The sequence below is a fragment of the Garra rufa genome, chromosome 2, assembly GCF_049309525.1.
Source record: "Garra rufa chromosome 2, GarRuf1.0, whole genome shotgun sequence".
Classification (NCBI taxonomy): Eukaryota; Metazoa; Chordata; class Actinopteri; order Cypriniformes; family Cyprinidae; genus Garra; species Garra rufa.
Window position 1 is genome coordinate 72,723,470 of NC_133362.1, and position 23,493 is coordinate 72,746,962.

Sequence of the window (23,493 nt, forward strand, 5' to 3'; positions counted from 1 at the left end):
CTTCATGTTCTCCCTCTTCCTATAACTTGTAAGGATCCTGCTGTGAGTCAGAAAGTGTCATTATCTCAAAAGAAGATGAAAACATACACAGACCTCAAACGAAGAGCCTGTACTCCTGAGTTCAAACCTGGAGACTGGGTGCGTATAAAAATTCCAGTTCATGTTCCAAAAGGACATCCTAGATTCTCAAAGCCTTTGAAAATTGTATATCAACTGGGTCCATGCACTTACCAGTTATCAGATGGGAAAAACTGGCATGCATCTCATCTTTCTCCAGCTTGTGCACCTGTGGAAAATGCCATTGAGAGTGAACTGGTGTCCTTGCCCCTTCAGTCTGTTCCTTCCTCTACAGTGTTGCCTAAAAATGAACTTGTGAATTTGCCTAATCAAATTGCTTCTCCATCTGTTCCTGTAAGGTCTTCATCACGAGTGAAACGCCCTCCGCGTTGGTTGCATGATTATGTTACTTAGTACAAAAGACATTGATTATCTTGTGCTAAATGAGAATTAATTCTAGTTCTAATATGTCTGGTTACAGAATGTAGAATATATTGTTAAACTAATTGAAGTTGATGTAAATATTGTATAGGTTTTGCCTATTGCACCAACTATGTAATTTGGGTGGAAATTACAGTTTTGAGTAAAGGGGGAATGTTGTGTTTATGTACTTGTCAGGAGATGGCGCTGTAGTCCTCATGTTGATACCTATAAAAGGTGTAGAGTAAGAATGGAAGTTGTTGCACCTGCTGCCTAATCATGTAAATGCCTGGCACTTTTGTATTGCTTGTGGGATTGAATAAACCTTGAAGAAGTGAGAAACTTTCTTGTCTTCATGATTACCTGGATTAAGACATAACAGAAGCACCATAACTTCAAACGAGTTATAATTGAAGCCTGTTCTCTGAGAGACATTGAGAATACTGCTATAAATAGTAGAAACACCTCCTCCTTTACCTTTTAGATGCGGTTCATGTTTATAACAGTAATCTTGGGGGGTGGACTCGTTTAAAATAATGTAATCGTCTGGTTTTAGCCAGGTTTCTGTCAAACAGAGCACATCTAGGTTATGATCAGTGATCATATCATTTACAAAAAGTGCTTTCGTAGAAAGGGACCTGATATTCAATAAGCCAAGCTTTATCAATTGTTTCTCTGTATTATATATATTTTTTATTTGTTGAACATCAATTAAATTGTTAGTCTTGATTTGATTCAGGCATTTTTTGTATTTTCTAGCTCGGGGAACAGACACAGTCTCTATAGAGTGATATCTAGGTGAAAGGGTCTCTATGTGCTGAGAATTAACTGATTTCTGTAACGTGACAGGTTAAAGTGCCTGTCTCGTAAACAGGAGATCCTGGGTTTCAAATCCCAGCGGTGCCTTGGGCGGTTTTCCAGTCCAGCAAGTGCAAGCTTTTCCGAAAGCTACCTACAAACAGGGATAGCGAGTGGCTAACTTTGCAAACAGGCCCGACTCAGCTTTTTTTTTTTGCCATTTTGTTAATCCCATCATGCACAGTGTTGCAATCGGACAGCAGAAACCATTTGGAGGCCTCCTGTTCTCAGCGTACATTGATTTAAAAAAATGTCAATCATATTTAAAAGGTAGCAAAACATGCCCAAGAACCAATTCAGTGAGGTATGGCAATCACTGTCTTGCATCAAGTGGAGGCAGCAGGACGTTCGAAGTGTTGATTCATGCATCGTCTAAGCTGCCATCCCCATGCTTAACATGCGGGTTGGCGCCGTGGCTTAGTTGGTTAAAGCGTCTGTCTAGTAAACAGGAGATCCTGGGTTCGAATCCCAGCGGTGCCTTGCAAATGGCAGCTTGGATCTTTTTGCCCTTCCTTGGACCTGAGGCCCTTACAGTGCCTCTGCCTTTCAAACGACACTGGACACTGCAATTGTGCAGAGACCCGAGGGCCTGTCCTTCCTGCAGAGAGAGCACGCGCTCTCTTACCGTTGGACGGCCACAGACCCGGAAGGTCAGCCTTCATGCGGCTCTGCTTGTTCACTGTATGGCTCTGTAGCGCAATGGATAGCGCATTGGACTTCTAGACTGCCAGATGAGGCCATTCAAAGGTTGTGTGTTCAAGTCCCACCAGAGTGTTGGCTTTCTGGTAACTCTCATACTGTGCAGTGTTGCTCTCAGGCAGTAGAAATTTGTCAACATTCTCTTTTAAGCCTACCAGCACCTGGCCTGCCTCTGAATGTTTTGACCCTCTGAGTCACCCTCCCGACAGCCTTGCATGCGGTTTCGCGCCATGTCTTAGTTGGTTAAAGTGCCTGTCTCGTAAACAGGAGATCCTGGGTTCAAATCCCAGCGGTGCCTTGGGCGGCGTTCCAGTCCAGCAAGCGCAATGCTTTCCGAAAGCGACTCGCAAACAGGGATAGCGAGGGCAGCGAGTGGTTAATTTTGAAAACCGCCCCGACTCAGTTGTCGGCAAACGCCTTAAAGCTGTCCAGCGCCCGGTCAGCTAACAGCTGGCCTCTTCTCTGGAAGCCTGGATCACCTGAGTCGCCCTTCCGGAGGGCGACCGTGCTGCCCGGCTAGTCTAGTAAACAGGAGTTCCTGCGTTCGAATCCCAGCGATGCCTTTGGTTGCGCGCCACAATACAGCCGACGTCGTGCTTTATCAAAAAACGGACGGCGAATGGGGACACAGAGGAGCTCGAGGACAGCGGGCGGTTTCTCTTGCAACACTACCCTCTCACCTGCTTTTGAAAGATAGCATCCCAGGCTAACGGGTCCCACCGAGGAGGCGCCATGGCTTAGCTGGTCAAAACGCCTGTCTTGTAAACAGGCGATCCTGGGTTTGCTTCCCAGCGGTGCCTTTCCACCAGTGTCTGTCTCTGGCCTCGCTGTTGGATGGGAGATCCCGATGACACTCTATGTTTTTGAACCGTGCCTCAATTGTGCAAAGACCTGAGGACCTGTCTTTCTGCCCACACAGCGTGCCACTCAGCCGAGCTGGACGGGCACAAATCTGTCAGAAAAGGCCTCAGTGGCCCAGCCTGGCGTAACGACGGGCTCTGTGGCGCAATGGATAGCGCATTGGACTTCTAGACTGCCAGATGAGGCCATTCAAAGGTTGTGGGTTCGAGTCCCACCAGAGTCGTGGCTTTTGGCTTTCTGGTAGCTCTCATACTGTGCAGTGTTGCCCTCAGGCAGTAGAAATTTGTAGATATTCTCTTTTAAGCGTACCAACACCTGGCCAGCCTCTGGATGTTTTGACCCTTGGAGTCACCCTCCCGACAGCCCTGCATGCGGTTTGGCGCCGTGGCTTAGTTGGTTAAAGTGCCTGTCTCGTAAACAGGAGATCCTGGGTTCAAATCCCAGCGGTGCCTTGGGCGGCGTTCCAGTCCAGCAAGCGCAAGCTTTTCCGAAAGCGACCTGCAAACAAGGATAGCGAGTGGTTAAATTTGCAAACCGCCCCGACTCAGTTGTCGGCAAACGCCTTAAAGCTGTCCAGCGCCCGGTCAGCCAACCCCTGGCCTATTCTCTGGAAGCCTGGATCGTCTGAGTCGCCCTCCCGGAGGGCGAACGTGCTGCCCGGCTAGTCTAGTAAACAGGAGATCCTGCGCTCGAATCCCAGCGATGCCTTTGGTTGCGCGCCACAATACAGCCCAGCTTGTGTTTACCAAAAAACGGACGGCAAATGGGGACACAGAGGAGCTCGAGTTGTGCTTTTTGCCATTTTGTTAAGCCCATCATGTGCAATGTTGCAATCGGACAGCAGAAACCATTTGGAGGCCTCCTGTTCTCAGCGTACATTGATTTAAAAAAAATGTCAATCATATTTAAAAGGTAGCAAAACATGCCCAAGAACCAATTCAGTGAGGTATGGCAATCACTGTCTTGCATCAAGTGGAGGCAGCAGGACGTTCGAAGTGTTGATTCATGCATCGTCTAAGCCGCCATCCCCACGATTAACATGCGGCTTGGCGCCGTGGCTTAGTTGGTTAAAGTGCCTTGCAAATGGCAGCTTGGACCTTTTTGCCCTCCCTTGGACCTGAGGCCCTTACAGAGCCTCTGCCTTTCAAACGACACTGGACACTGCAATTGTGCAGAGACCCGAGGGCCTGTCCTTCCTGCAGAGAGAGCACGCGCTCTCTTACCGTTGGACGGCCACAGACCCGGAAGGTCAGCCTGGGTTCGAATCCCAGCAATGCCTCTGGTTGCGCGCCACAATACAGCCAACGTCGTGCTTTATCAAAAAATGGACGGCGAATGGAGACACATAGAAGCTCGAGGACAGCGGGCGGTTTCCCTTGCAACACTACCCTCTCACCTGCTTTTGAAGGATAGCATCCTAGGCTAACGGGTCCCACCAAGGAGGCGCCGTGGCTTAGCTGGTCAAAGCGCCTGTCTTGTAAACAGGCGATCCCAAGTTCGCATGCCAGCGGTGCCTTTCCATCAGTGGCTGTCTCTGGCCTCGCTGTTGGATGGGAGATCCCGACGACACTCTATGTTTTTGAACCGTGCCTCAATTGTGCAAAGACCTGAAGACCTGTCTTTCTGCCCACACAGCGTGCCACTCAGCCGAGCTGGACGGGCACAAATCTGTAAGAAAAGGCCTCTTTTTATAACATTTTATAAAACTACATTTTTATAAAACTAATATTTTGTCATTGTACATTAAACTTAAACACCCAGAAAGCAGGAACCAATAATACAAACTCAAAGCCTAAAAAAAGCCTAGTTCCTTAAATAAAAGTTAGAAACGTACTTTCTTTAGTAGAACACTAAAGACCCATGATCCCTTGGTCACTAACATCCTTGGTGGTCCACTTGTGCTTTTTCGATGTAGTGAGGTCTTCTGAAATGAAATAAAACAATTGGTCTGTGTAAGAAACTAAACATTATTTACAACATTACTCACACAATGACATACAGTACTTGTCTAGTTTGTAGACATTACAATTTGTAAATGCTCAAAAGGAAGACTCTTCAGCTCACCAAGGCTGCATTTATGTGCTCAAAAATACAGTAAAACACTAACAGTGTCAACAAATGTTAAAATAACTGTTTAAACTGTTTGTAAAATACATTTTAAAGCGTAATTTATTGCTGTGGAGCAAAGCTGAAACTTAATTAACATTAAAAAAAAATAAGTATATTAGAATGATTTCTGAAGGGTCATGTGACACAACTTACACTGCCAAATCATGCTGGTACCTAACCTGAAAGAAAAGAAAATGTCAAAGTTTAATCCTCCATCAAAAACATTACAGTTCATTACTATATAAACCTACCACAAATTGTAATGCAGTATAGTACAGTAAAAATGCAACGCTCAAGTGATGGAACTCCAGTCTTACAATTATTCCATAAGAAGACTAGAAACGGCCACATTTTTTTCCAAAAGCCTTCTTAAATCACATTTAAAATATATATAAAACACTTACTTTGAAACCAGTGATGACTGTCGTTGAAAATTTAAGAGCACAGATCCAACCTTCCTCAAGAGTCGATTCCCGCCAGTGCCTTCACCACACAAAGCCAAAGACGCTCAATGGTCTGGAGCCTTTGGGGTTCAGCTGCTACTGACACAAAAACAAAGAAATGAGTCAGACAATGTATATATCTGTACAAATTAAAATGTATTGATTTTTAATAGGTGATTATTTACTCATCAGTGTGTTGAACATGGCAAATCCAAGATGCAGAATGACTAGATTGATCACTTACAACAATCGGATGACAATCTGATAAAAAATAACAAAAAAATATAATATTTTCATTATTAAATTAATTATTTTACTTGTATATGACTTTTTTCTTCCCTGTATATGCAGGTCTAAAGGTTGAGTTATATTGTAATTCTTTGTTATTAAAAAAAAATAAAATTATTATTATCCATGGGTACCAAAGACGTCACTTCCGCTATGCTCGCCGCCATATTTGTGTCCGATATGATAACAGGCACAGTTCATCTAAATGAGATTTATTAATAAATTGAAACAAGAAATTACTTTTTATCACTACTTCCCACACTGTGTATTTGACTTGATTGTATGTTTAGGACAGATTGTGTAAATTATTGTGAACGTAGTCGCTCGGTGAAGGGAAGAATCCTTTGCCGGCTGGTCACTACTTCACAGCGAACGGGACTCGCGCTGACGGCACTAATACAGTCCGCGCTTAGATTTCGGCAAATTAGTTTTGCCGAATGCAAAAAAAATGTGATTATTGAGCATAAGCCCAACATCCAGCAAGCCAAGGGAAGACGTCTTTCACGTTTTGTGTATTCATAAACCCGGATCTCATTATTGAAGCTCAAATTCAAGCACCAAAAGCATGCGATTTCTGTTTAAAAATATGCTTTTTCATTCATCCAGACTATATGGCCGCATAACATTTTAGTTTACTTTAGTTTATTACATCACTTGTGCAGCCAGTCACAATTCACAATGGTACCATTTACTCGGGATGATGATTTGTGTGTGTGCCATTTTTGTATGACAAATAATTTTTAGGGTAATTGTACATAAATAGTTTTAGCAAAACAAATATGATTATTTTAAGAACCTTTTTTACATGTATATACTTTACTGCAGGCGTTGCAATGAACGCTATGTAGTACAATAGTTTAGCGTTTATTATTTAATTTTCATAATTCATTAAACACCGCATGTTCTAAAATGCCTTCAACTGTAAACACTCTTGCTCTTAAGCCTAATACACACTGAAACAAATAATTTACGGCATCTGGCTGTACTGTAAGTCACTATTCTCTGCATTAGCACTGTTTTGAACTTACTGTTTGAATGCATTCTCGTTTACTAAATCTTTTGACGTACGAGTTGATCGGTTCAAAATGTAATTAACTGATTCTTTTCATTTTAAGGCATTATTTTCATTATCATCTACTTATTTACAATCTTAGTCAATAATTAATTATTATTGCACTACTCTTGTTGTGCCGAAAAAACACCCTGCTGTGAAAAGCACCTGCGTGAATGACACCGGTACACTAAAGGCTATATGCATACCGACCCACTTCAAGCACTGCTGAGATCGAATAAATCTGTAGTTAGGTTTTTTTCTGATGACTGTTGTTACAGCTAACAGAACAACATATCCCGGGCATATTGTATCCCTGTTGTGAACATTCTGGGAGTTTTGTTGAGCTTCCTCTGGTAGTTGTGGCTGCTGTGACCATAGACTAAAACAGGTAGCGCGGACACAAAAATGGCGGCGATAAAGCACAGTGACGTCACATGGTACCCATGAATTATCTCTGTACACTGGTTTGAGTCTTTCCGACTCTTGCTCGCTCTATCTCACACGCATCGAGAGAGAGAGAGCGCATGCGCGTTCAGTGTGTGCGTCAGTGTCGCGCGCTCTCTCAAATCTGTGAGACAACACAACTTAAATGTGAAAATGTTACTGTTGATAATTGTAAAATTAATATATTTTTTAACTAATGTTACCTTGACCGACATGAATGTGAGGTTTTCTCAATTCTAGCAGATCTGCGCAAATGACGTCAAACAGCATTAACGGTAAACAACGGTGCTGAAGAGCGGGCCATAAAAATAAAGACGGAAAGACTTGTTTATGTGAACAGTAGTTTTAGATATTGTCCATTAAATAACAGTCCGTTTATTTTACACTTACGTACACAAAAATACTTTACCTGAGGAAAGCTCTTCCGTGGAGCGATGTCCACTCAATCAAAGGGAGTCCGGCTGTGCGCATGACGTGAACTGACCGCGGCTTATATAGCCTCTGGATCTTTCGCGGGCTTCGCACGTGAGGTGTAACATACTCAGTTATATTTATAACAATTTTATTCATTAAATTTTTATCATCTGAGATGTACATTTAGGTAATTATACCTTGTTATATTTCCCTGCCCCTAAATAAATACATACATAAACATACATACATAGGCTACATATTTAATGTATGTAAAATTATTTTATAATATATCAGTTACTTATTTATATAATTTATATATAATTATTTATATAACATATCAGTTAATAAAATATCACAAAAGTGTAACTCACTTAGCCTATTTCAGAACCAGATTTGTATTTGATCATAAAATCACGATTATAACATTAAAAATCATATTTTGCCAAAAGTTTACCATGTCATACTGAGGTATCAGTTTTTGCAATTGCCACATAATTCCTAAACCTTATATCTGTTGAAAGCATTTTATTAGCTCTGTTACAGACAGATACCATTCTATTTTTAGGGTGCAGAACAAACACACAGTCAGAAAGTGTTATATAACTTAGAGGAAGGGAACATTTTTAAATTATAAACAAAGTCCATGGTTGACTTACTGGTATGGACCATAGTCGGGCTAAATGTATCTAAATGTGAATCGGGTCAGATCCGCAGATCCAAAGCTTAGCCAAATCCGGCAACCATTTCTGGGCCAGAGCCGGCCCGATTCCGCTGGCTACCTTTGCTTTCAAAACGCGATAAACGACTTTAAGACGAAGTAATCCTGTCACAGTGCACAACAACAAAAAGTGCTGTAGTAATCCTATCATAATTACCTCTGCTTCAAAACTTTGGTTTTAGCATACAAAAAAAAAAAAAAAAAAAAAAAAAAAAATACACATAGGTCTATACCATCTAATGGTAAATTCTTGTGATTCTGTACAGTAGAAAAGTGCTATGGTAATTCATCGTATTTAGCTTGTGTATGTATTACCACAAAAGAACAACAGAAAAACCACATATAGCATTTAATGGTAAATTCTTGTGATACTGTACAACAGAAAATGCTGTAATAATTCTATCATAAATCTATCTACTTTAAAACTTTGGTTTTACCATACAAAAAAAAAAAAAGAAAAAGAAAAACAACATATGCCATCTAATGGTAAATTCTTGTGATAGGCCTACTGTACTGCAGAAAAGTGCAATGGTAATCCTGTCATATTTAGCTTGTGTTGTATTACCACAGAAAAAAAAACAACAACAGAAAAACAACATATACCATCTGATGGTAAATTCTTGTGATACTGTACAACAGAAAATGCTATGGTAATCCTGTCATATTTAGCTTGTGTTGTATTACCACAAAAAAACAACAGAAAAACAACATATGTCATCTGATGGTAAATTCTTGTGATACTGTACAACAGAACAGTGCTATGGTAATCCTGTCATATTTAGCTTGTGTTGTATTACCACAAAAATAACAACAGAAAAACCACATATAGCATTTAATGGTAAATTATTGTGATACTGTACAACAGAACAGTGCTATGGTAATCCTGTCATAATTAGCTTGTGTTGTATTACCACAAAAATAACAACAGAAAAACCACATATAGCATTTAATGGTAAATTCTTGTGATACTGTACAACAGAGTGCTGTGGTAATCCTGTCATAATTAGCTATGCTCATTTGTTGTGTGGTAAATTTATGTTGTACTGTTGCAGTACCACAGGATTACCACTGGACATTTTTGTAAGGGTTAACTGTATTAATCCAATATCTCATTTACAATCTTCCTTAAAATTTGTAATTATTTAAAAAAAAGTAGCTTGCTTACATTATTTATTAAAAATGCAAAAAATACATGATGTATCATGATATCAAATCAAATCATTTATTGATAATCGTAATCAAATTTAATCGAGAAACATGTCATGATTCACACTCCTACAGTACAATATGTTATACCATGATGCCAAATGCTCTTAGCGAGACAGAAAGCAGACTTGCCATAAACGTAGGGTTACCACTTTTAATACCCAAAAATAAGGGACGCATTCTGGGGGGGGGGGGGTCATCTAAAAAATGCTGCAGTAATATGGGACGTCCTGAATAAGAACTGATCATTGTTTTTTTTTTCTCTACTTTTTAGAAATGGGGTCTATATATCCCGTTAAAATGTAATAATGTCCCATATCTCAAAAAATGCTGCATTAAAAAAGGTTTCATATGAGTTTTGCATATAATATGGGCCTTCCTGAATAAGAACTGATCATTGTTTTTTTTTGACTTATTAGACTCTAAAGTCTAATAATAATGTCCCATTTCTCAGAAAAGAAAATTACACCAATAAATAAAACGGATATTAAAGCTGAAATGCAAATAAATAAGTAAGTAAAAATTCACGAGCACTTTGTAGTATTATCTCTCAGTCCTGGGCGTCTAAATGAAAAGCGCTCTGCAAGCGCGTTCTCTCTGTGTTGTTTCTGAAACTACCGTAATCACTGTGATATGCGCGTACACTTAAAATCAATCGCGGCTGGCTTGACCGTGTTTTTCTGGACCGCGGCTGGCTTTACCGCATTGATTAACTGCATGAGACGCTGCCTTAGAAAAAATTATAAAAAATTCGGGACAAAACCCATCCCGTATGGATTCAAAACGGGACGGGCAATTTCATTCACAAATACGGGACGATTCCGTATTTTAAGGGACGGGTGGCAACCCTACATAAACGATGCAATAAATAATAAATGCTGACGTAGCCAAAGTTATCATACAAGTGGCAAAACTTGTAAAGAGCATTAGGAAAAGCACCTTAAATACTGAGGCGGCTGATAAACTGGTGTGTGTCTCAGTCCAGCTTGAGTCACCAGATGAAGCGGTCCGCTGCTTATTTACATACTTCACTTTCAAATGATAATCCAGATGTGAGCTTGATGAATGATAAGTGAATGTTTTTATTTCCTGCCCGATATACTGGAATACTGGATATACTGGCCTACCTCAAGGACCAGCTATTGATGATCTGTTTATCTTTGACATGGACCATTTTTTCTGTGACTGACCATCTAATAAAATTTTAGTCGACTAAGCCTCTTCTCGGAGACTAACATTCAGTAAACTATTAAGGGGGCAGCCCTAGTCGAGGGAAAGTGACGGCTGTCGCCAGACTCTATTTCACATACTTCATCATTACATCAGAGCAAGTTAGACCACATGCACACAGCCCTTATTTACCCATTTCAAATGAAAAATGTTACTTAATCCTAGCAGTGAATATTAACATTTATGTTAAATAAGACACAGTTCTTCTGTTTTTAAACCAAAGCACTATAAGAGTAGAAAATAACCTTTTAGAGAAGGAGGGCAAACAAAGTAAAAAAATACCTGCCAAAGACAAATGAATTGAGAAGATGTAGAGGACAGTTCATAGGATAGTTCAGCTTTGAGAATAAAAACCAACCTGTTTGTTCCTCAGTATCTTCATGTTTGACTCTGAATGTTTCTTCAATCCTCATGTCTTCACTCTCCTCTTTAATTAACGCCATCTATATAATAGCGTGTCACAAGGATTTTAGTTGCTCCACCATTTTTTTTTTCTGTGTTTGGAAACTTTTTCCTGTTTGAGATGAGAATAAATAAATCTCAATCATCTCTAGTTCAGTAGTCAGTGCACTTGTAATGGAGTCAGAGTGATAGTTAATGGACTTAAAAGATCTGATTAGAGAAACACTCAAAACTTTAAGTTACTATTCAGTCAGGTATTTAATTATTAGTATATAACATTAAGTATTATATTATATTACATTAATTGTTCAAAATGCTATTGTATTTTAAGGTTGTCATTACAACAAAACAATTGCAGTTGTTTGTAAAAGTTGTCATTACTCATTGTTTGAGTTTGTTTTCGTTGTACTTTCACTGTTTTGAGCAACAGGTCTCTCAGCGAGCGGCGATTCGAAACAGTGAATCATTTTGTGAGTCAACCGATTCAATTGACTCGGAGTTTGTAATTCGTGTTTCTGATCTGAATCTCTACAGAGAGAGAAATCAGACGCTGTGTGGATGCGCTTTAATAACGTTCATCATTATATAAAATATTACCATGTTGCATTCAATAATTATTACGTTTACATCGCTTGTAAGCCATACAAAACAGACTGAACGCTTGGTATGAATTTAAACAGTAAAGACTACAAACCTTTCTTCAGCTGAAACACTGATGCAGGAGCGCGGTGCAGCCTTATGGCGTCATACACCAGATCAAAATAAAAGTCCTGTTCACGCGCTTCTGTGTCTACAATCCAAGACGTGCATAGATATTTACAAAAAGGAAACATATTCGAATAATAAATCATGACAGTAATATTCAGAGTTTTATTTTTGGTGAAATACATATTGAAATGTATATAAAGAAACTTTGTCTAAGATGGAAGAAGAAACTGCTTCATTAGAGCAGGTAAGAGTAGATGCTGCAGTTTCTGCTTTTGATAGGATTTTTAACATAGCAAATAGAGCGAGAATGGAACTTATACAAAGTTCATCCAACGACAACTTGCTTACAGCTACAAGGAGGCTGTTTCGCCGGTCTCGAAACAGAAGTGTTTGAAGTGGGGGAGACCGGGTATAGTTGAAACAAAGGGAGAGTTGTAACACTACCAATTCCACGAATCAGGGATAAGATAGGGGTTATGTGACATTTTCAGTTTCCTCAGGCTTCCTTAACAATCACACGTGGAGATTTTCCAGTCAGTCTTGCAACCTCTCCAGAAGCTACAACATAAAATCGAATTCTGAGGTAAGAAAGTTAAAAAAAAATTTAAAGATAATATTTTGTTTAGTACCTCTACCGTTGTAGATGATGTTGTATGAGTTATATCAGGTCAAACTGTAGTTTCTCTAGTAAAGAATGGTGTATCAACCTCCTGCTAATTTCAAAGCACCATGCTAATACAGCTAGCTAAACAATGGGTGACAGTGGCGGGGTAGGTTGAAACACATGTTTTGAAAGTGTTACAACCATCCCCCTTATACACAACTTAGAACATTTTTGTGATTAAGTTAATTCTACAGAATGCCTAGAAAATGGGTGAGAAAAACAAATCGAGGAGTCGATGCCAATGTTATAAAAAGAGCAGCAGAGGAAGTTAGGAATGTCTGTCAGGGCAGAGGCAAAATCCAAAGGAATCTGCCATGTCACCTTGAACAGATATTGGAGGAAATATAAGGAACTGAAAGACTAGGGATTAAGGGACTTTCCTCATGTAGGATACTGCAGTCCTCACAGGTCTTCAACAGGGAGCAGGAGGAGACTTTGTCACAGTATATAAGCCAGGCAGCCGATATATACTATGGGCTAAATCCACGTGAGGTGAGCACAATGGATAAGCGTCTTCAGAACAGGGTAGAAAAGGCAAGATTCAAGATTTAATTTCTATAGGACCTTTCATGCAAACTCAACTTGGGGAGTGCAGGAAGTGCTTATGCATCAGACTGGATGCAGGAAGAGGATTTCCTATCATTCCTTGTTCACTTTGTGAAGCATACAAAAGAAAGGTGTTGCTCATGCTTGACAACCACTCTTCCCACATCTCTGTGAGAGCTGTGGATTTTTGCAAAGGCCAGGGAATTGTACTACTTACATTCCCACCACATTGCAGCCTCTCCTCCTTACTTGCCACCCGGGTCCTCTCCAGCTCACCTGCCGCCAGGGTCCTCTCCTCCTTACTTGCCGCCTTTTTTATTTTTCCTCAGAAATTAACTTTCTCAATTATACATTTGAAGTAATAGTAGTTTAAATGTGATTTTTTTTTTATCTCTGCCTCGGTTCCCAGACCCTTGGCCCTGCTTATCCTCGGTGTCGCCCAGGATCTTCGGCTCTCCGTCTCCATCGCCACTTGCTCAGCCTCTGTCAAGCGACCCCCTGGAGTAGTCAGCCCTTCCTCCACCATGGCTCCTCTATCTGTCGGCTCTGCCAGGGGCTACAATCATGGTTGCGACCTGGCTCCTCTCTCCGTCTGATCCACCTTGGACCCTTCTGTCGGATCCGGCCTGGACTCTGTAGATCATCCCCTGCCGAATAGACTTTGTTTCCCAGCCCTCTCCATTCTTTTGTTCTTCCTACCAGTCCACTTTTTTCTTCATTCCTTGTCTACGGCAAGTTGCGCCTTCCGGGAGGGGGGGATAATGTTACACCCCCATCATTCTCTCTGTCTTGATTTCTCCCATATACCCATATTTGGTTTTCCTGTCATATAGTTATTCCCATCATCTTTCTTTGTCTGGTTAACCTGTCTGTGAATTTCCCTGCCTGTGGATTATTAGTAAAGACGTTGCTTTTGACTCAAGGGGTAAGGTCTTCAGCCTTTAGCCAAAAAAGTTAAATGGCTAATGCTGCTGCTTTGGCAGTATGCAGGGAAGGAGACCAGAGGCTGTTTAGTTTGATTAAATGTCAACAGAGGTGATGGACTCATTATGCTAAATAAACAGCTTTTGTGGGGAAACAGCTCATCATTTAATAAATAGAATCAAAAACCAGAGCTCTGGACAAAACCGACTGAAGCCAAACGAAACAATATTACTACTGCACAATCATCCCCAATGGATTCAAATATTGCGCTTTCCAAAACAGCACAGGTGAGTAACAAGAAGCAATGGGCCAACCCACATTGTTCAGTGGCCCACAGGGAAAACACATCGGTTGTTGTATCTACTTTTATAATGATACTGTACAGTCTGCAGTCTCTAGTCTCATATATTGCCTGTGGTACATGTTTTCTAACACCAGTCAGCAGTAATGCTCCTAATTTCACTGTATGCAAAAAAATACAAAGACAATAAAGGCTTTTAATTCAATCCCATTGATATTATTTAGATATTTCGAACAAAACCTAAAACATCATGGCTTTCAACTATTAAAGCTAAAATAATTTTTTCTTATGCAAATACAATCAGTTGACCGCAATGTTGTTAATAAAATATGAAATGTAAAGATAATGTATTAATAAAAAAAGTAACATTTAATAATGACTCAAGCAAAATTATCATTACTGAAAGTAAAAGAGAAACTAATGAGACTGATCTCTCTCCTACTAATTTACAAGTAGGGATGGGTATACATATACATGCCAGACTAGTATGTGTAAATCTGCCAGAGATACACACAAGATTGAAAAAAAAAAAAAAGATTGTTTCTGCATGACTGTGTATAGCAGATGACGAATAAAACGCTTCCCACATGCAGTTAAATGATACGGTTATTGTCCAGTGTGGATCCAAATGTACTGAACACTTATAAGGTTTCTCTCCAGGGTAAAACATCTTATGCGTTTTCAAATGTACTGACTGACTAAATCTCTTGATGCAGTTTGAACACTTATGAGATTTCTCTCTAGTGTGGATCATCTCATGTATTTTCAGATATTATGACTGGTTAAATCTCTTGTTGCAGTGTGAACACTTATAAGGTTTCTCTCCAGTGTGGATCCTCTCATGTATTTTCAAATGTACTGACTGATGAAATCTCTTGTTGCAGTGTGAACACTAAAGGTTTCTCTCCAGTGTGGTTCATCTCATGTATTTTTAGATATGATGACTGGTTAAATTTCTTGTTGCAGTGTGAGCATTTATAAGGTTTCTCTCCAGTGTGAATCCTCTCATGTATTTTCAGATATGATGACTGGTTAAAACTTTTGTTGCAGTGTGAACACTTATAAGGTTTCTCTCCAGTGTGGATCCTCTCATGCCTTTTCAAATGTACCGACTGACTAAATCTCTTGTTGCAGTTTGAACACTTAAAAGGTTTCTCTCCAGTGTGGATCCTCTCATGTGTTTTCAGACATGCTGACTGACTAAATCGCTTGTTGCAGTGTGAACATTCATAAGATTTCTCTCTAGTGTGGATCCTCTTATGCAGTTTTAAATAAGTTACCGAAATAGAAATCTTTTCACACTTTGAACACATGCATTCTCTCACACCAGTATTTATATTCTCATATACTTTCAAACTTTGTAGACGGCAAAATCTCTTTCCACACAAATGGCATGAATGTGGCTTCACCTTTGTATGAACTTTCAAGTGATACCTCAGACCTGAAGCCCCTAAATACACTTTACCACATTGATCACATGTGTGCTGCTTCTCTCTATTGTGAATGTTCATGTGCTCCTTAAGGTTTGATGAGCGTGAAAAACTCTTCCCACATTGATCACAAGTGAATGGTTTCTCTCCAGTATGAGTTTTCATGTGACGCTCAAGATCTCTTTTTCTTGTGAAACTCTTTCCACACTGAGTACAGGTGCAACATTTCTTTAAATCTTTCTGTTTGACTTGAGAGCAACTCAAAGGTTTTTCTGTTTCGAAATGATTTTTCTCCTCAACTTGACTTGATTCTTCATTCTCCTCTTTTTCTTTAATCGACTCTGAAATGAAAGTAAAATGATTCATATTTAGGAACTTGTTATAAGCTGAAAAACATGAACAAACTAACATTTGAGAGCAGTGCCAATAAGTCCTACAGATGGTGGTGCCAGAAGCAGATTTGGTAGAGCTGGTGTGTGGGATATCAAAAATAATGATCATTTAAAGTAGAGATCGACCGATTTGGATTTTTCTATAACCGATGCCGATGTTTAGAGGTCAGCGTCAGTCGATTGCCGATTATGCGCTACCGATTTTTTGGCCGACATCTTGAAGTTCTCCCCTTTATTTGCATGCTAAAATGTCACACTAATAATAAGTGGATGCACAACATCTCTAAACTTAACATCATGAACACTGACTTGAACCATCTCTCAGATCTTAATTTTGTGCACTGCACAGTATTAACATAAAAGATTTAACCAAAGTTAACCAAACAAATCAAACTGACCAAGTATTAAATATGTAAAACAGATAATATAAAAAAAGTAACTAAACTAAAAGTTTTAGAGCTGAGATTAATGTTTTAAATATAAAATTAAGGCTATAATGTGGGCCAATCACAATGATGCATGGACAGTCTGTGCTTCTGACTGACGGCCTGTAAGTACATTAAAGAATTCAGTACTGACTATTGAATGCGACTTTTGAGCAGTGTAGGGTAGTGCTTGTTGTTACACGTTCTACGTTTGCAAATGCAGACATGGTGTTATGTTTACACGCCGTGACAAAATGCATAAAAAGACAGTATGAGTCATAATCAATCATCAAAATCAAGAATCAATATAAACAATAATATATGCATCAAATGCCTAATTTATAATGGGTTTTATCATTTCTGTCTCAATGCACCAAGAAATGGCATCACGACATGGTTAGGGGTGTTACATTTCCAACACACACTTGAGGTATTCGGCCAATCACAAACCACAGATAGCTGGCCAATCAGAGAACACCTCGGTTAAACTGGATTATTTTAGAGCTTTAAAGAGCTGTAAATAGTTGTATAAAATACTTAAAAGTCAATGAAAAGTTCTTGAATTTCTCTCCCAAAATGTTGTACAAAGCCTGAAACTAATGATGTAATAGCACTGGAGTATTTCTGCCGCATTATCACGACTTTAGTTAACACTACTGTTTCTGTATCAGCCTTGTTTGATCAGTTAAAAAAATAATTCACTTTCTGTGAAGCCTGCATTTATAATACTTTTTAAGAGTATTCTTGATGAATTATAATGAATTCATGATGCATTATAAAAATCTTGTAGTTTTAAAGTATGTTGTATCATCTCGTATCATCATGTTTCAGATGACTGTGTAACATGACACATTTGTATTATCAGTTTGATTATTTTGATGGTACCCTTTAGACAGCTTTTGATAAGTAACTCTGCTACTGCATGACAGCTAGCAGTAATTATTATTAGTATTATGCTAAATATATTCTAACACCATATTTTGATGGATCCCCAAAAGACAAACTAATATGTAACTTTGCAAGTATGTGAATTTTCTACCTAGCCTAAGTCTACTAATTCTAGACTAATAATAATAATAAAGGAGTGTTAGTTGACATGTAGTTGGAAAGTTGCTTATAGTTAATAGACCGAGGGACCATCAAAATAAAACTGTAAAATATAATGTAAAAAATACATGTGATATGATATAATACATTATAAATTACGTAGATTTAATATGCCGTCCATTGTGTCTTATAAATAATCATAATCTTAGGTTAGAACCACAAATACTCAAGTATTATAATGTATAAAAATTGTTATGATTATTCATGAGATGATATAACTTAGGGTTTTTTTATATAATGCATTATGTGTTCATTATAATGCCTTAAAAATACCATTGTAATGTATTATGAATGGGGCTTCATCGAAAGTGTTACTGCCCCCATATATACTTTTCAACAAACTGATCCGCTTTAAAGATTGTTTCTATTACAGTTAACTAAATCTAAAACTGCTGTAAGTATTATTAAAGCTCATTATGAAGTATTATGAAAGCCTGATGTACCACAAACAGTCACTAAAGATGAATGAAGATAAAACACCAACCTCCATGTTCCACAAGTTTTATTCTCAAAGCTTCTGGTTCCTCCTGTTTTATTCTCAAAGGTTCTGGTTCCTCATGTTTTATTCTAAAATGTTCTGGTTCCACAAGTTTTATTTTCAAAAGTTCTGGTTCCTCATGTTTTATTTTCAAAGGCTCTGGTTCCTCATGTTTTATTTTCAAAGGCTCTGGTTCCTCCTGATTTATTCTCAAAGGTTCTGGGTCCTCCTGTTTTACTCTCCAGGTTTCTAGTTCACTCGTGTTCTCCTCACTCTCCACTTTAATAAACATCTTCACAGCAGCAGATCTCAGTTCAGCTCATACTTCTCCAGATATTCCTGCTTGCTTCAAAAACTAGTCACAGATATAAGGATGAGAATAGTAAAGGTATTTACTGATCTGATTCAAAACTGTACTTTTCTGTTTACAGAAACTACATTTCTCACAGATTGTACTAAAACAGAATCACGACAAAACAACAGAGAGCACAGTGAATCTAATCTTCTTGCTCTTAGGTTTGTTTGTCAAACAGAAGTTAGTGTCTTAGTGCCACCCGCTGGACTGGAGTGTGAAGCGCCGAAAGGAGGAAAATAATGCGGGTGAAATGACTTTGTTATAAGGTGCGCTGTTGTTTTTCTTTAAAAAGCCGATCTGCACAAATAAATGAAAATGACTTAAAGTTATAGACTCGCATCATGGTATTGAGCATCAACAGTCTTTGAGAGTGAATATAAGAGGAGAAAAACACACTGACCTGATTAAGATATTTCACATAAAATAGTCCACAAGAGAAAATGATAGTTGAATTTATAAAAAATAAATAACCCCGTTGAAAAGTTCCACTTGATTCCTAACACTGTTCTTTACTGAATGATCCCATACGATAAAAAAATAAATTTTAAAATGTACTTTGAAATATATTTCAAAATATACAAAAATTGGCCAAAAATATATTTACAGAAATATATTTTCTACAAATAAATTTTTTGGCCAGTTTTTGTATATTTTTGAAATATATTTTAAAATCATAAAAAAAAATATTTTGCCCTCCATATATTTCAGTCCAAAAAAATACATTCACATCTAACATTTTTTTAAGAAACTCTTTATTTGATGTCTAAAATATGTACAGCTTTCAAGCAGTCCCAGATAGCAAGAACGTTTGGGCCAAATGTGGCTGAAAGCTGTCACGTTTGGCCTAGGTATGGCATGGCTGAGCACATATGGGCCAAACTTGTACCATATATGTTTTGCCATGGCTTTAGAATTGGAGGGAATTTTCATTTGGGTGACTTTTGTATTAAGGTATATGGCCCATATGACAGTACACAGACAAGAGCCATATTTGGCTAGGCTATGGCACATCCTGAAATATGTTAACTTATGGTTAACATTTGGCTTTTACTTGGAAAAACACACATAACCTGCTATAGTCATGTGTGGCTGGTTTGTGGTAGTCCAAATGTCAGCCCATTCATTCATTCTTCCTGTATTCCTATTGGTGGATTACTGAAAATTTGAAAATATATGTCCGTTATTTCCCGCTCTGCTCCTGAGTCTACAACAGCCTTTGCCTAGACACACTCTTATTCAGGTAAGTGCAGTTTTGGTGTTTTAAATGTTTTCTAGGGATGTAATGGTACGCTTATTCCTACAGAAAAAAATTGTGCGCTTAGGTATGTGTACCGAACAAACACAGTTTCGTTTTGACCACGATCATGTGCTGAATTCATATGCGTGAATAAAACGTCATACATACCTGCTGTCCAGAAATCATGATAAGATTTGGGTTTTGTTATTTTCGATAAGTCTCATCTTTAAAATTATGTCTATTATATCAGAAAATTTAAACGATAAATGCCTTTTTGACGCTCTTTGATGTTACGTGACAGACCGCTGTAAGTAATGTTACAAGCGGAGAGCGCATGAATGCGATCATCCTTTCTCCTTTCTACTAGTTATAACGTGATTTAAAAACTAACAAATCTTTCGTCTCACGTAATCTCAATTAGTTTGAATACCGTCGAAAAATGCTAATAAAACAGGATTACCTTTACCACGCACTCATGTCATGGCTTGTTTTAATATTCAAATAATATCTAATACTAATTATGATATGCTAATAATCTTTTTTCTCTCCTTTTTCCTGACAGATTGTGAAAGAAAGGCTGGTGAGACTTACTAAAGTCCATTTTTGTACATTTATTTACTCATTTGACATTTACACCACATTTTATGTTCTGTATTGTACTCCTGTTATTAAAATTGTATTATATTAAAAATGTCTGTGAATCAATTTTGTGTTTAATATGTGTTTAAGATTTACTGTGTAATTGGTATTTTAAATAAATAATAGGTGTGGCATAAATATGGTTAAATTATGGCTTTTGATTTATCAGCCACATGTGGTCCACATAGGGGCCATTGCCCTTTACAGAACTCAGCCGTATAAGAATACCACATAAGATCCATATATCAGCCACATCTGTTTTCATGATTTGGCTCATTTTAGGTTGGGTTATGGCACTGTTTTGGTTCGGTTCTGGGTAAAAAGATGTGGACCAGTTTTGGGCCGGGGAACCTAAACTTATCTGGGCCACACTTTAGCTGTTGGTATGGGCCAGATCCGGCCCAGAGGAAATTTGCTGACTGGGGTCTCAGTTCCCCCAGCTTAGAATTCACTCCAATCCCCAAAGCCTTCTTGAACACATTGGAAAACCAGTTCACTGCCTCTGTAACAGACAAAAATCACAGCTATATTTTAAAGGGGTGGTCCATCACATATCCACATCGAAACAAATCAACGCACACATCAGTAATGGCAAATAGAAGCTCAAGCAAGCTTGCTTGATGTATGAGGACCAATGGGGTTCATTCCTTGCTATTACACATCATGTTTGAGCTTCCATAAAAAACTAAGTTTGTTTTGCACATCAAGCAAGTATGGTTAAGCTTCTGTTTGTTTGCTGAACAAAGTTTATGTTATAGGTAAATTAAATCTGCTCACAATACAAAGTGATTGAGTCTCTTCTGAAAATTAGGTCTAAACTGCTTGATGAATATGAATTCGCTTTATTATATCTTTATAAACTTTCTGCAACATCAGTGTGGTAGCTGTGTAGACTTTCAGTGGAGAGACAGAAATCTCTCAGATTTCATTAAAATATCTTATTTTGTGATTTAAAACAAATGAAGTTCTTGCTGGTATTTTTGTAGTAAATTTTACTTTCAACAACTCTGCGTCCGAAACCAAATACTTATCTCATATGTAGGGATGCACGAAGACTACTTTTTGCAGAACGTGTCCGATACTTGTATTTTTTATTTCACTTACTATATAAAGCTGTCATGGTTTTCTTGTCAAGCGCAGTCCTTCACTTGGTACCACGGTCAGTTTTGCTCTGTCCTCCTGCAAAAGACAACACAATACATGAACATTTGAATACGGTACAGTGGATATGCAACAGTCTTCTGACTAGTTTTAGATTTCCAAAAGGTTTTGTTCATCTTAACATTAGGATTAAAAAATATATGCTTTTGAGAGAGATTTTTATTGGTATCTTTTGGACAGTAAAACCAAAGAAAGAGAAGTAGAATTAGCCATTTTAAAATACTTTATTTGACATATCAAACAATTTGACCTGATCTTCAAAACTGTTTACCTTTCATTCAATTGCTGTGGATCAGAACCTCCAGTGAAAAAAGGGCCATTAAAAGAACACTTGCTGTTGAAGTGGCTGTTTGGGCCTGCAGGGCTGAAGTCCACTGATGATTTTTATTCCCGTGCTATGTGCTAACTCCACCTGCAGTTGTGCTCACAAACAAAAGAGATTTTCAATATAAATTGTTTTCAAAAAAACACATTTGAGTATGAATGTACAGGTCCTTCTCAAAAAATTAGCATATTGTGATAAAGTTCAATATTTTCTGTAATGTACTGATAAACATTAGACTTTCATATATTTTAGATTCATTACACACAACTGAAGTAGTTCAAGCCTTTTATTGTTTTAATATTGATGATTTTGGCATACAGCTCATGAAAGCCCAAAATTCCTATCTCAAAAAATAAGCATATTTTATCCAACCAATAAAACAAAAGTGTTTTAATACAAAAAAAGTCAACCTTCAAATAATTATGTTCAGTTATGCACTCAATACTTGGTCGGGAATCCTTTTGCAGAAATGACTGCTTCAAAGCGGGGTGGCATGGAGGCAATCAGCCTGTGGCACTGCTGAGGTGTTATGGAGGCCCAGGATGCTTCGATAGCGGCCTTAAGCTCATCCAGAGTGTTGGGTCTTGCGTCTCTCAACTTTCTCTTCACAATATCCCACAGATTCTCTATGGGGTTCAGGTCAGGAGAGTTGGCAGGCCAATTGAGCACAGTAATACCATGGTCAGTAAACCATTTACCAGTGGTTTTGGCACTGTGAGCAGGTGCCAGGTCGTGCTGAAAAATGAAATCTTCATCTCCTGTAGAAAATACTTTTTGTCAATGCTTTTAAATTTGTGTTTTGGTTGTTCTGTGCTTATGAGAAGACAGAATGTTCTGTGCATATGAAAAGACAAAGTGTACACTATGTAACAGAATCTGTTAGTAAAATGTGTGCGTGTAGTTGCGAACTCTCTACATTTATGTCATTTCTGAGAAACCTTTGTTTACAGGCACGTAGGAGAAAAGAAGCCCTGCAAAAGTAGTAGCAATTTGAAGGTCACTTTAGACTAGACTTTTGGTCACTCTAAGAAGAAGAATGGGATGGGGCTGTATTTTCTTTTCTGTCCAGGAACGGTTGGTGAACACGCCCTGATTGGAGGAGAATGGTTGAACGATATCAGGAGGAGAGGCCTGCAGAATCAAGAATATAAATGCATATTTTAGCTTTGTGAGACATTCCTGGACTGCCCAGAATGTCAGATTTGATATTGGCTGTTCTGGAATCCTGAGCTCAGCACTCTTTGACTGTACTATTAAATTGGCTTTAAACGTTGACGCGGACTCGAGCTGTGTTATTTAAAGGGCGAATAAACGAGCTGGGGGGAAGTAGGTATTTTTACAATACCGGCAAATTCCAACAATTGGAGGGGGGCACCCGGATTCGCCCGAGACGAGGAATCCGAAACTGAAGGACATCTCCATTTCAACTCCTCTGCGCAGAGAAATAAATAACAGGTAAGCAGTTACCTTTTTCATAAAAAACTGCAGTTTGGCTACTACTAAATTGAAGAGTTGAATAGGAAGTGAATATCAGTTTTGCGTTTTGTACAAAATTGGGTAAAGTCAAAGAGTAAGAAAGTAAAATAAGGTAAAGGATA

At 38.5% G+C, this 23,493-nt stretch overlaps 1 protein-coding gene and 3 non-coding genes across 4 annotated transcripts; 3 read left to right on the forward strand and 1 right to left on the reverse strand.

The window, feature by feature from the left end:
* The first annotated feature begins 1,741 nt into the window (after window positions 1-1,741).
* trnat-agu (transfer RNA threonine (anticodon AGU)) lies at window positions 1,742-1,815 on the forward strand. The gene has a single exon. It is a non-coding gene; the product is annotated as a tRNA-Thr (tRNA).
* Window positions 1,816-3,028: 1,213 nt separating this feature from the next.
* On the forward strand, window positions 3,029-3,118 carry trnar-ucu (transfer RNA arginine (anticodon UCU)). The gene is given in 2 exon segments: window positions 3,029-3,065; window positions 3,083-3,118. It is a non-coding gene; the product is annotated as a tRNA-Arg (tRNA).
* Window positions 3,119-3,273: 155 nt separating this feature from the next.
* Window positions 3,274-3,347, forward strand: trnat-cgu (transfer RNA threonine (anticodon CGU)). Its single transcript has one exon. It is a non-coding gene; the product is annotated as a tRNA-Thr (tRNA).
* Window positions 3,348-12,083: 8,736 nt separating this feature from the next.
* Window positions 12,084-18,678, reverse strand: LOC141326554 (uncharacterized). Its single transcript, XM_073835286.1, has 2 exons — window positions 18,185-18,678; window positions 12,084-16,117 (listed from the first exon to the last, which is right to left on the reverse strand). Exons 1-2 carry the CDS (start codon window positions 18,468-18,470, stop codon window positions 15,186-15,188), a joined length of 1,218 nt encoding a protein of 405 aa, XP_073691387.1. The 5' UTR covers window positions 18,471-18,678; the 3' UTR covers window positions 12,084-15,185.
* Between the last annotated feature and the right edge of the window lie 4,815 nt (window positions 18,679-23,493).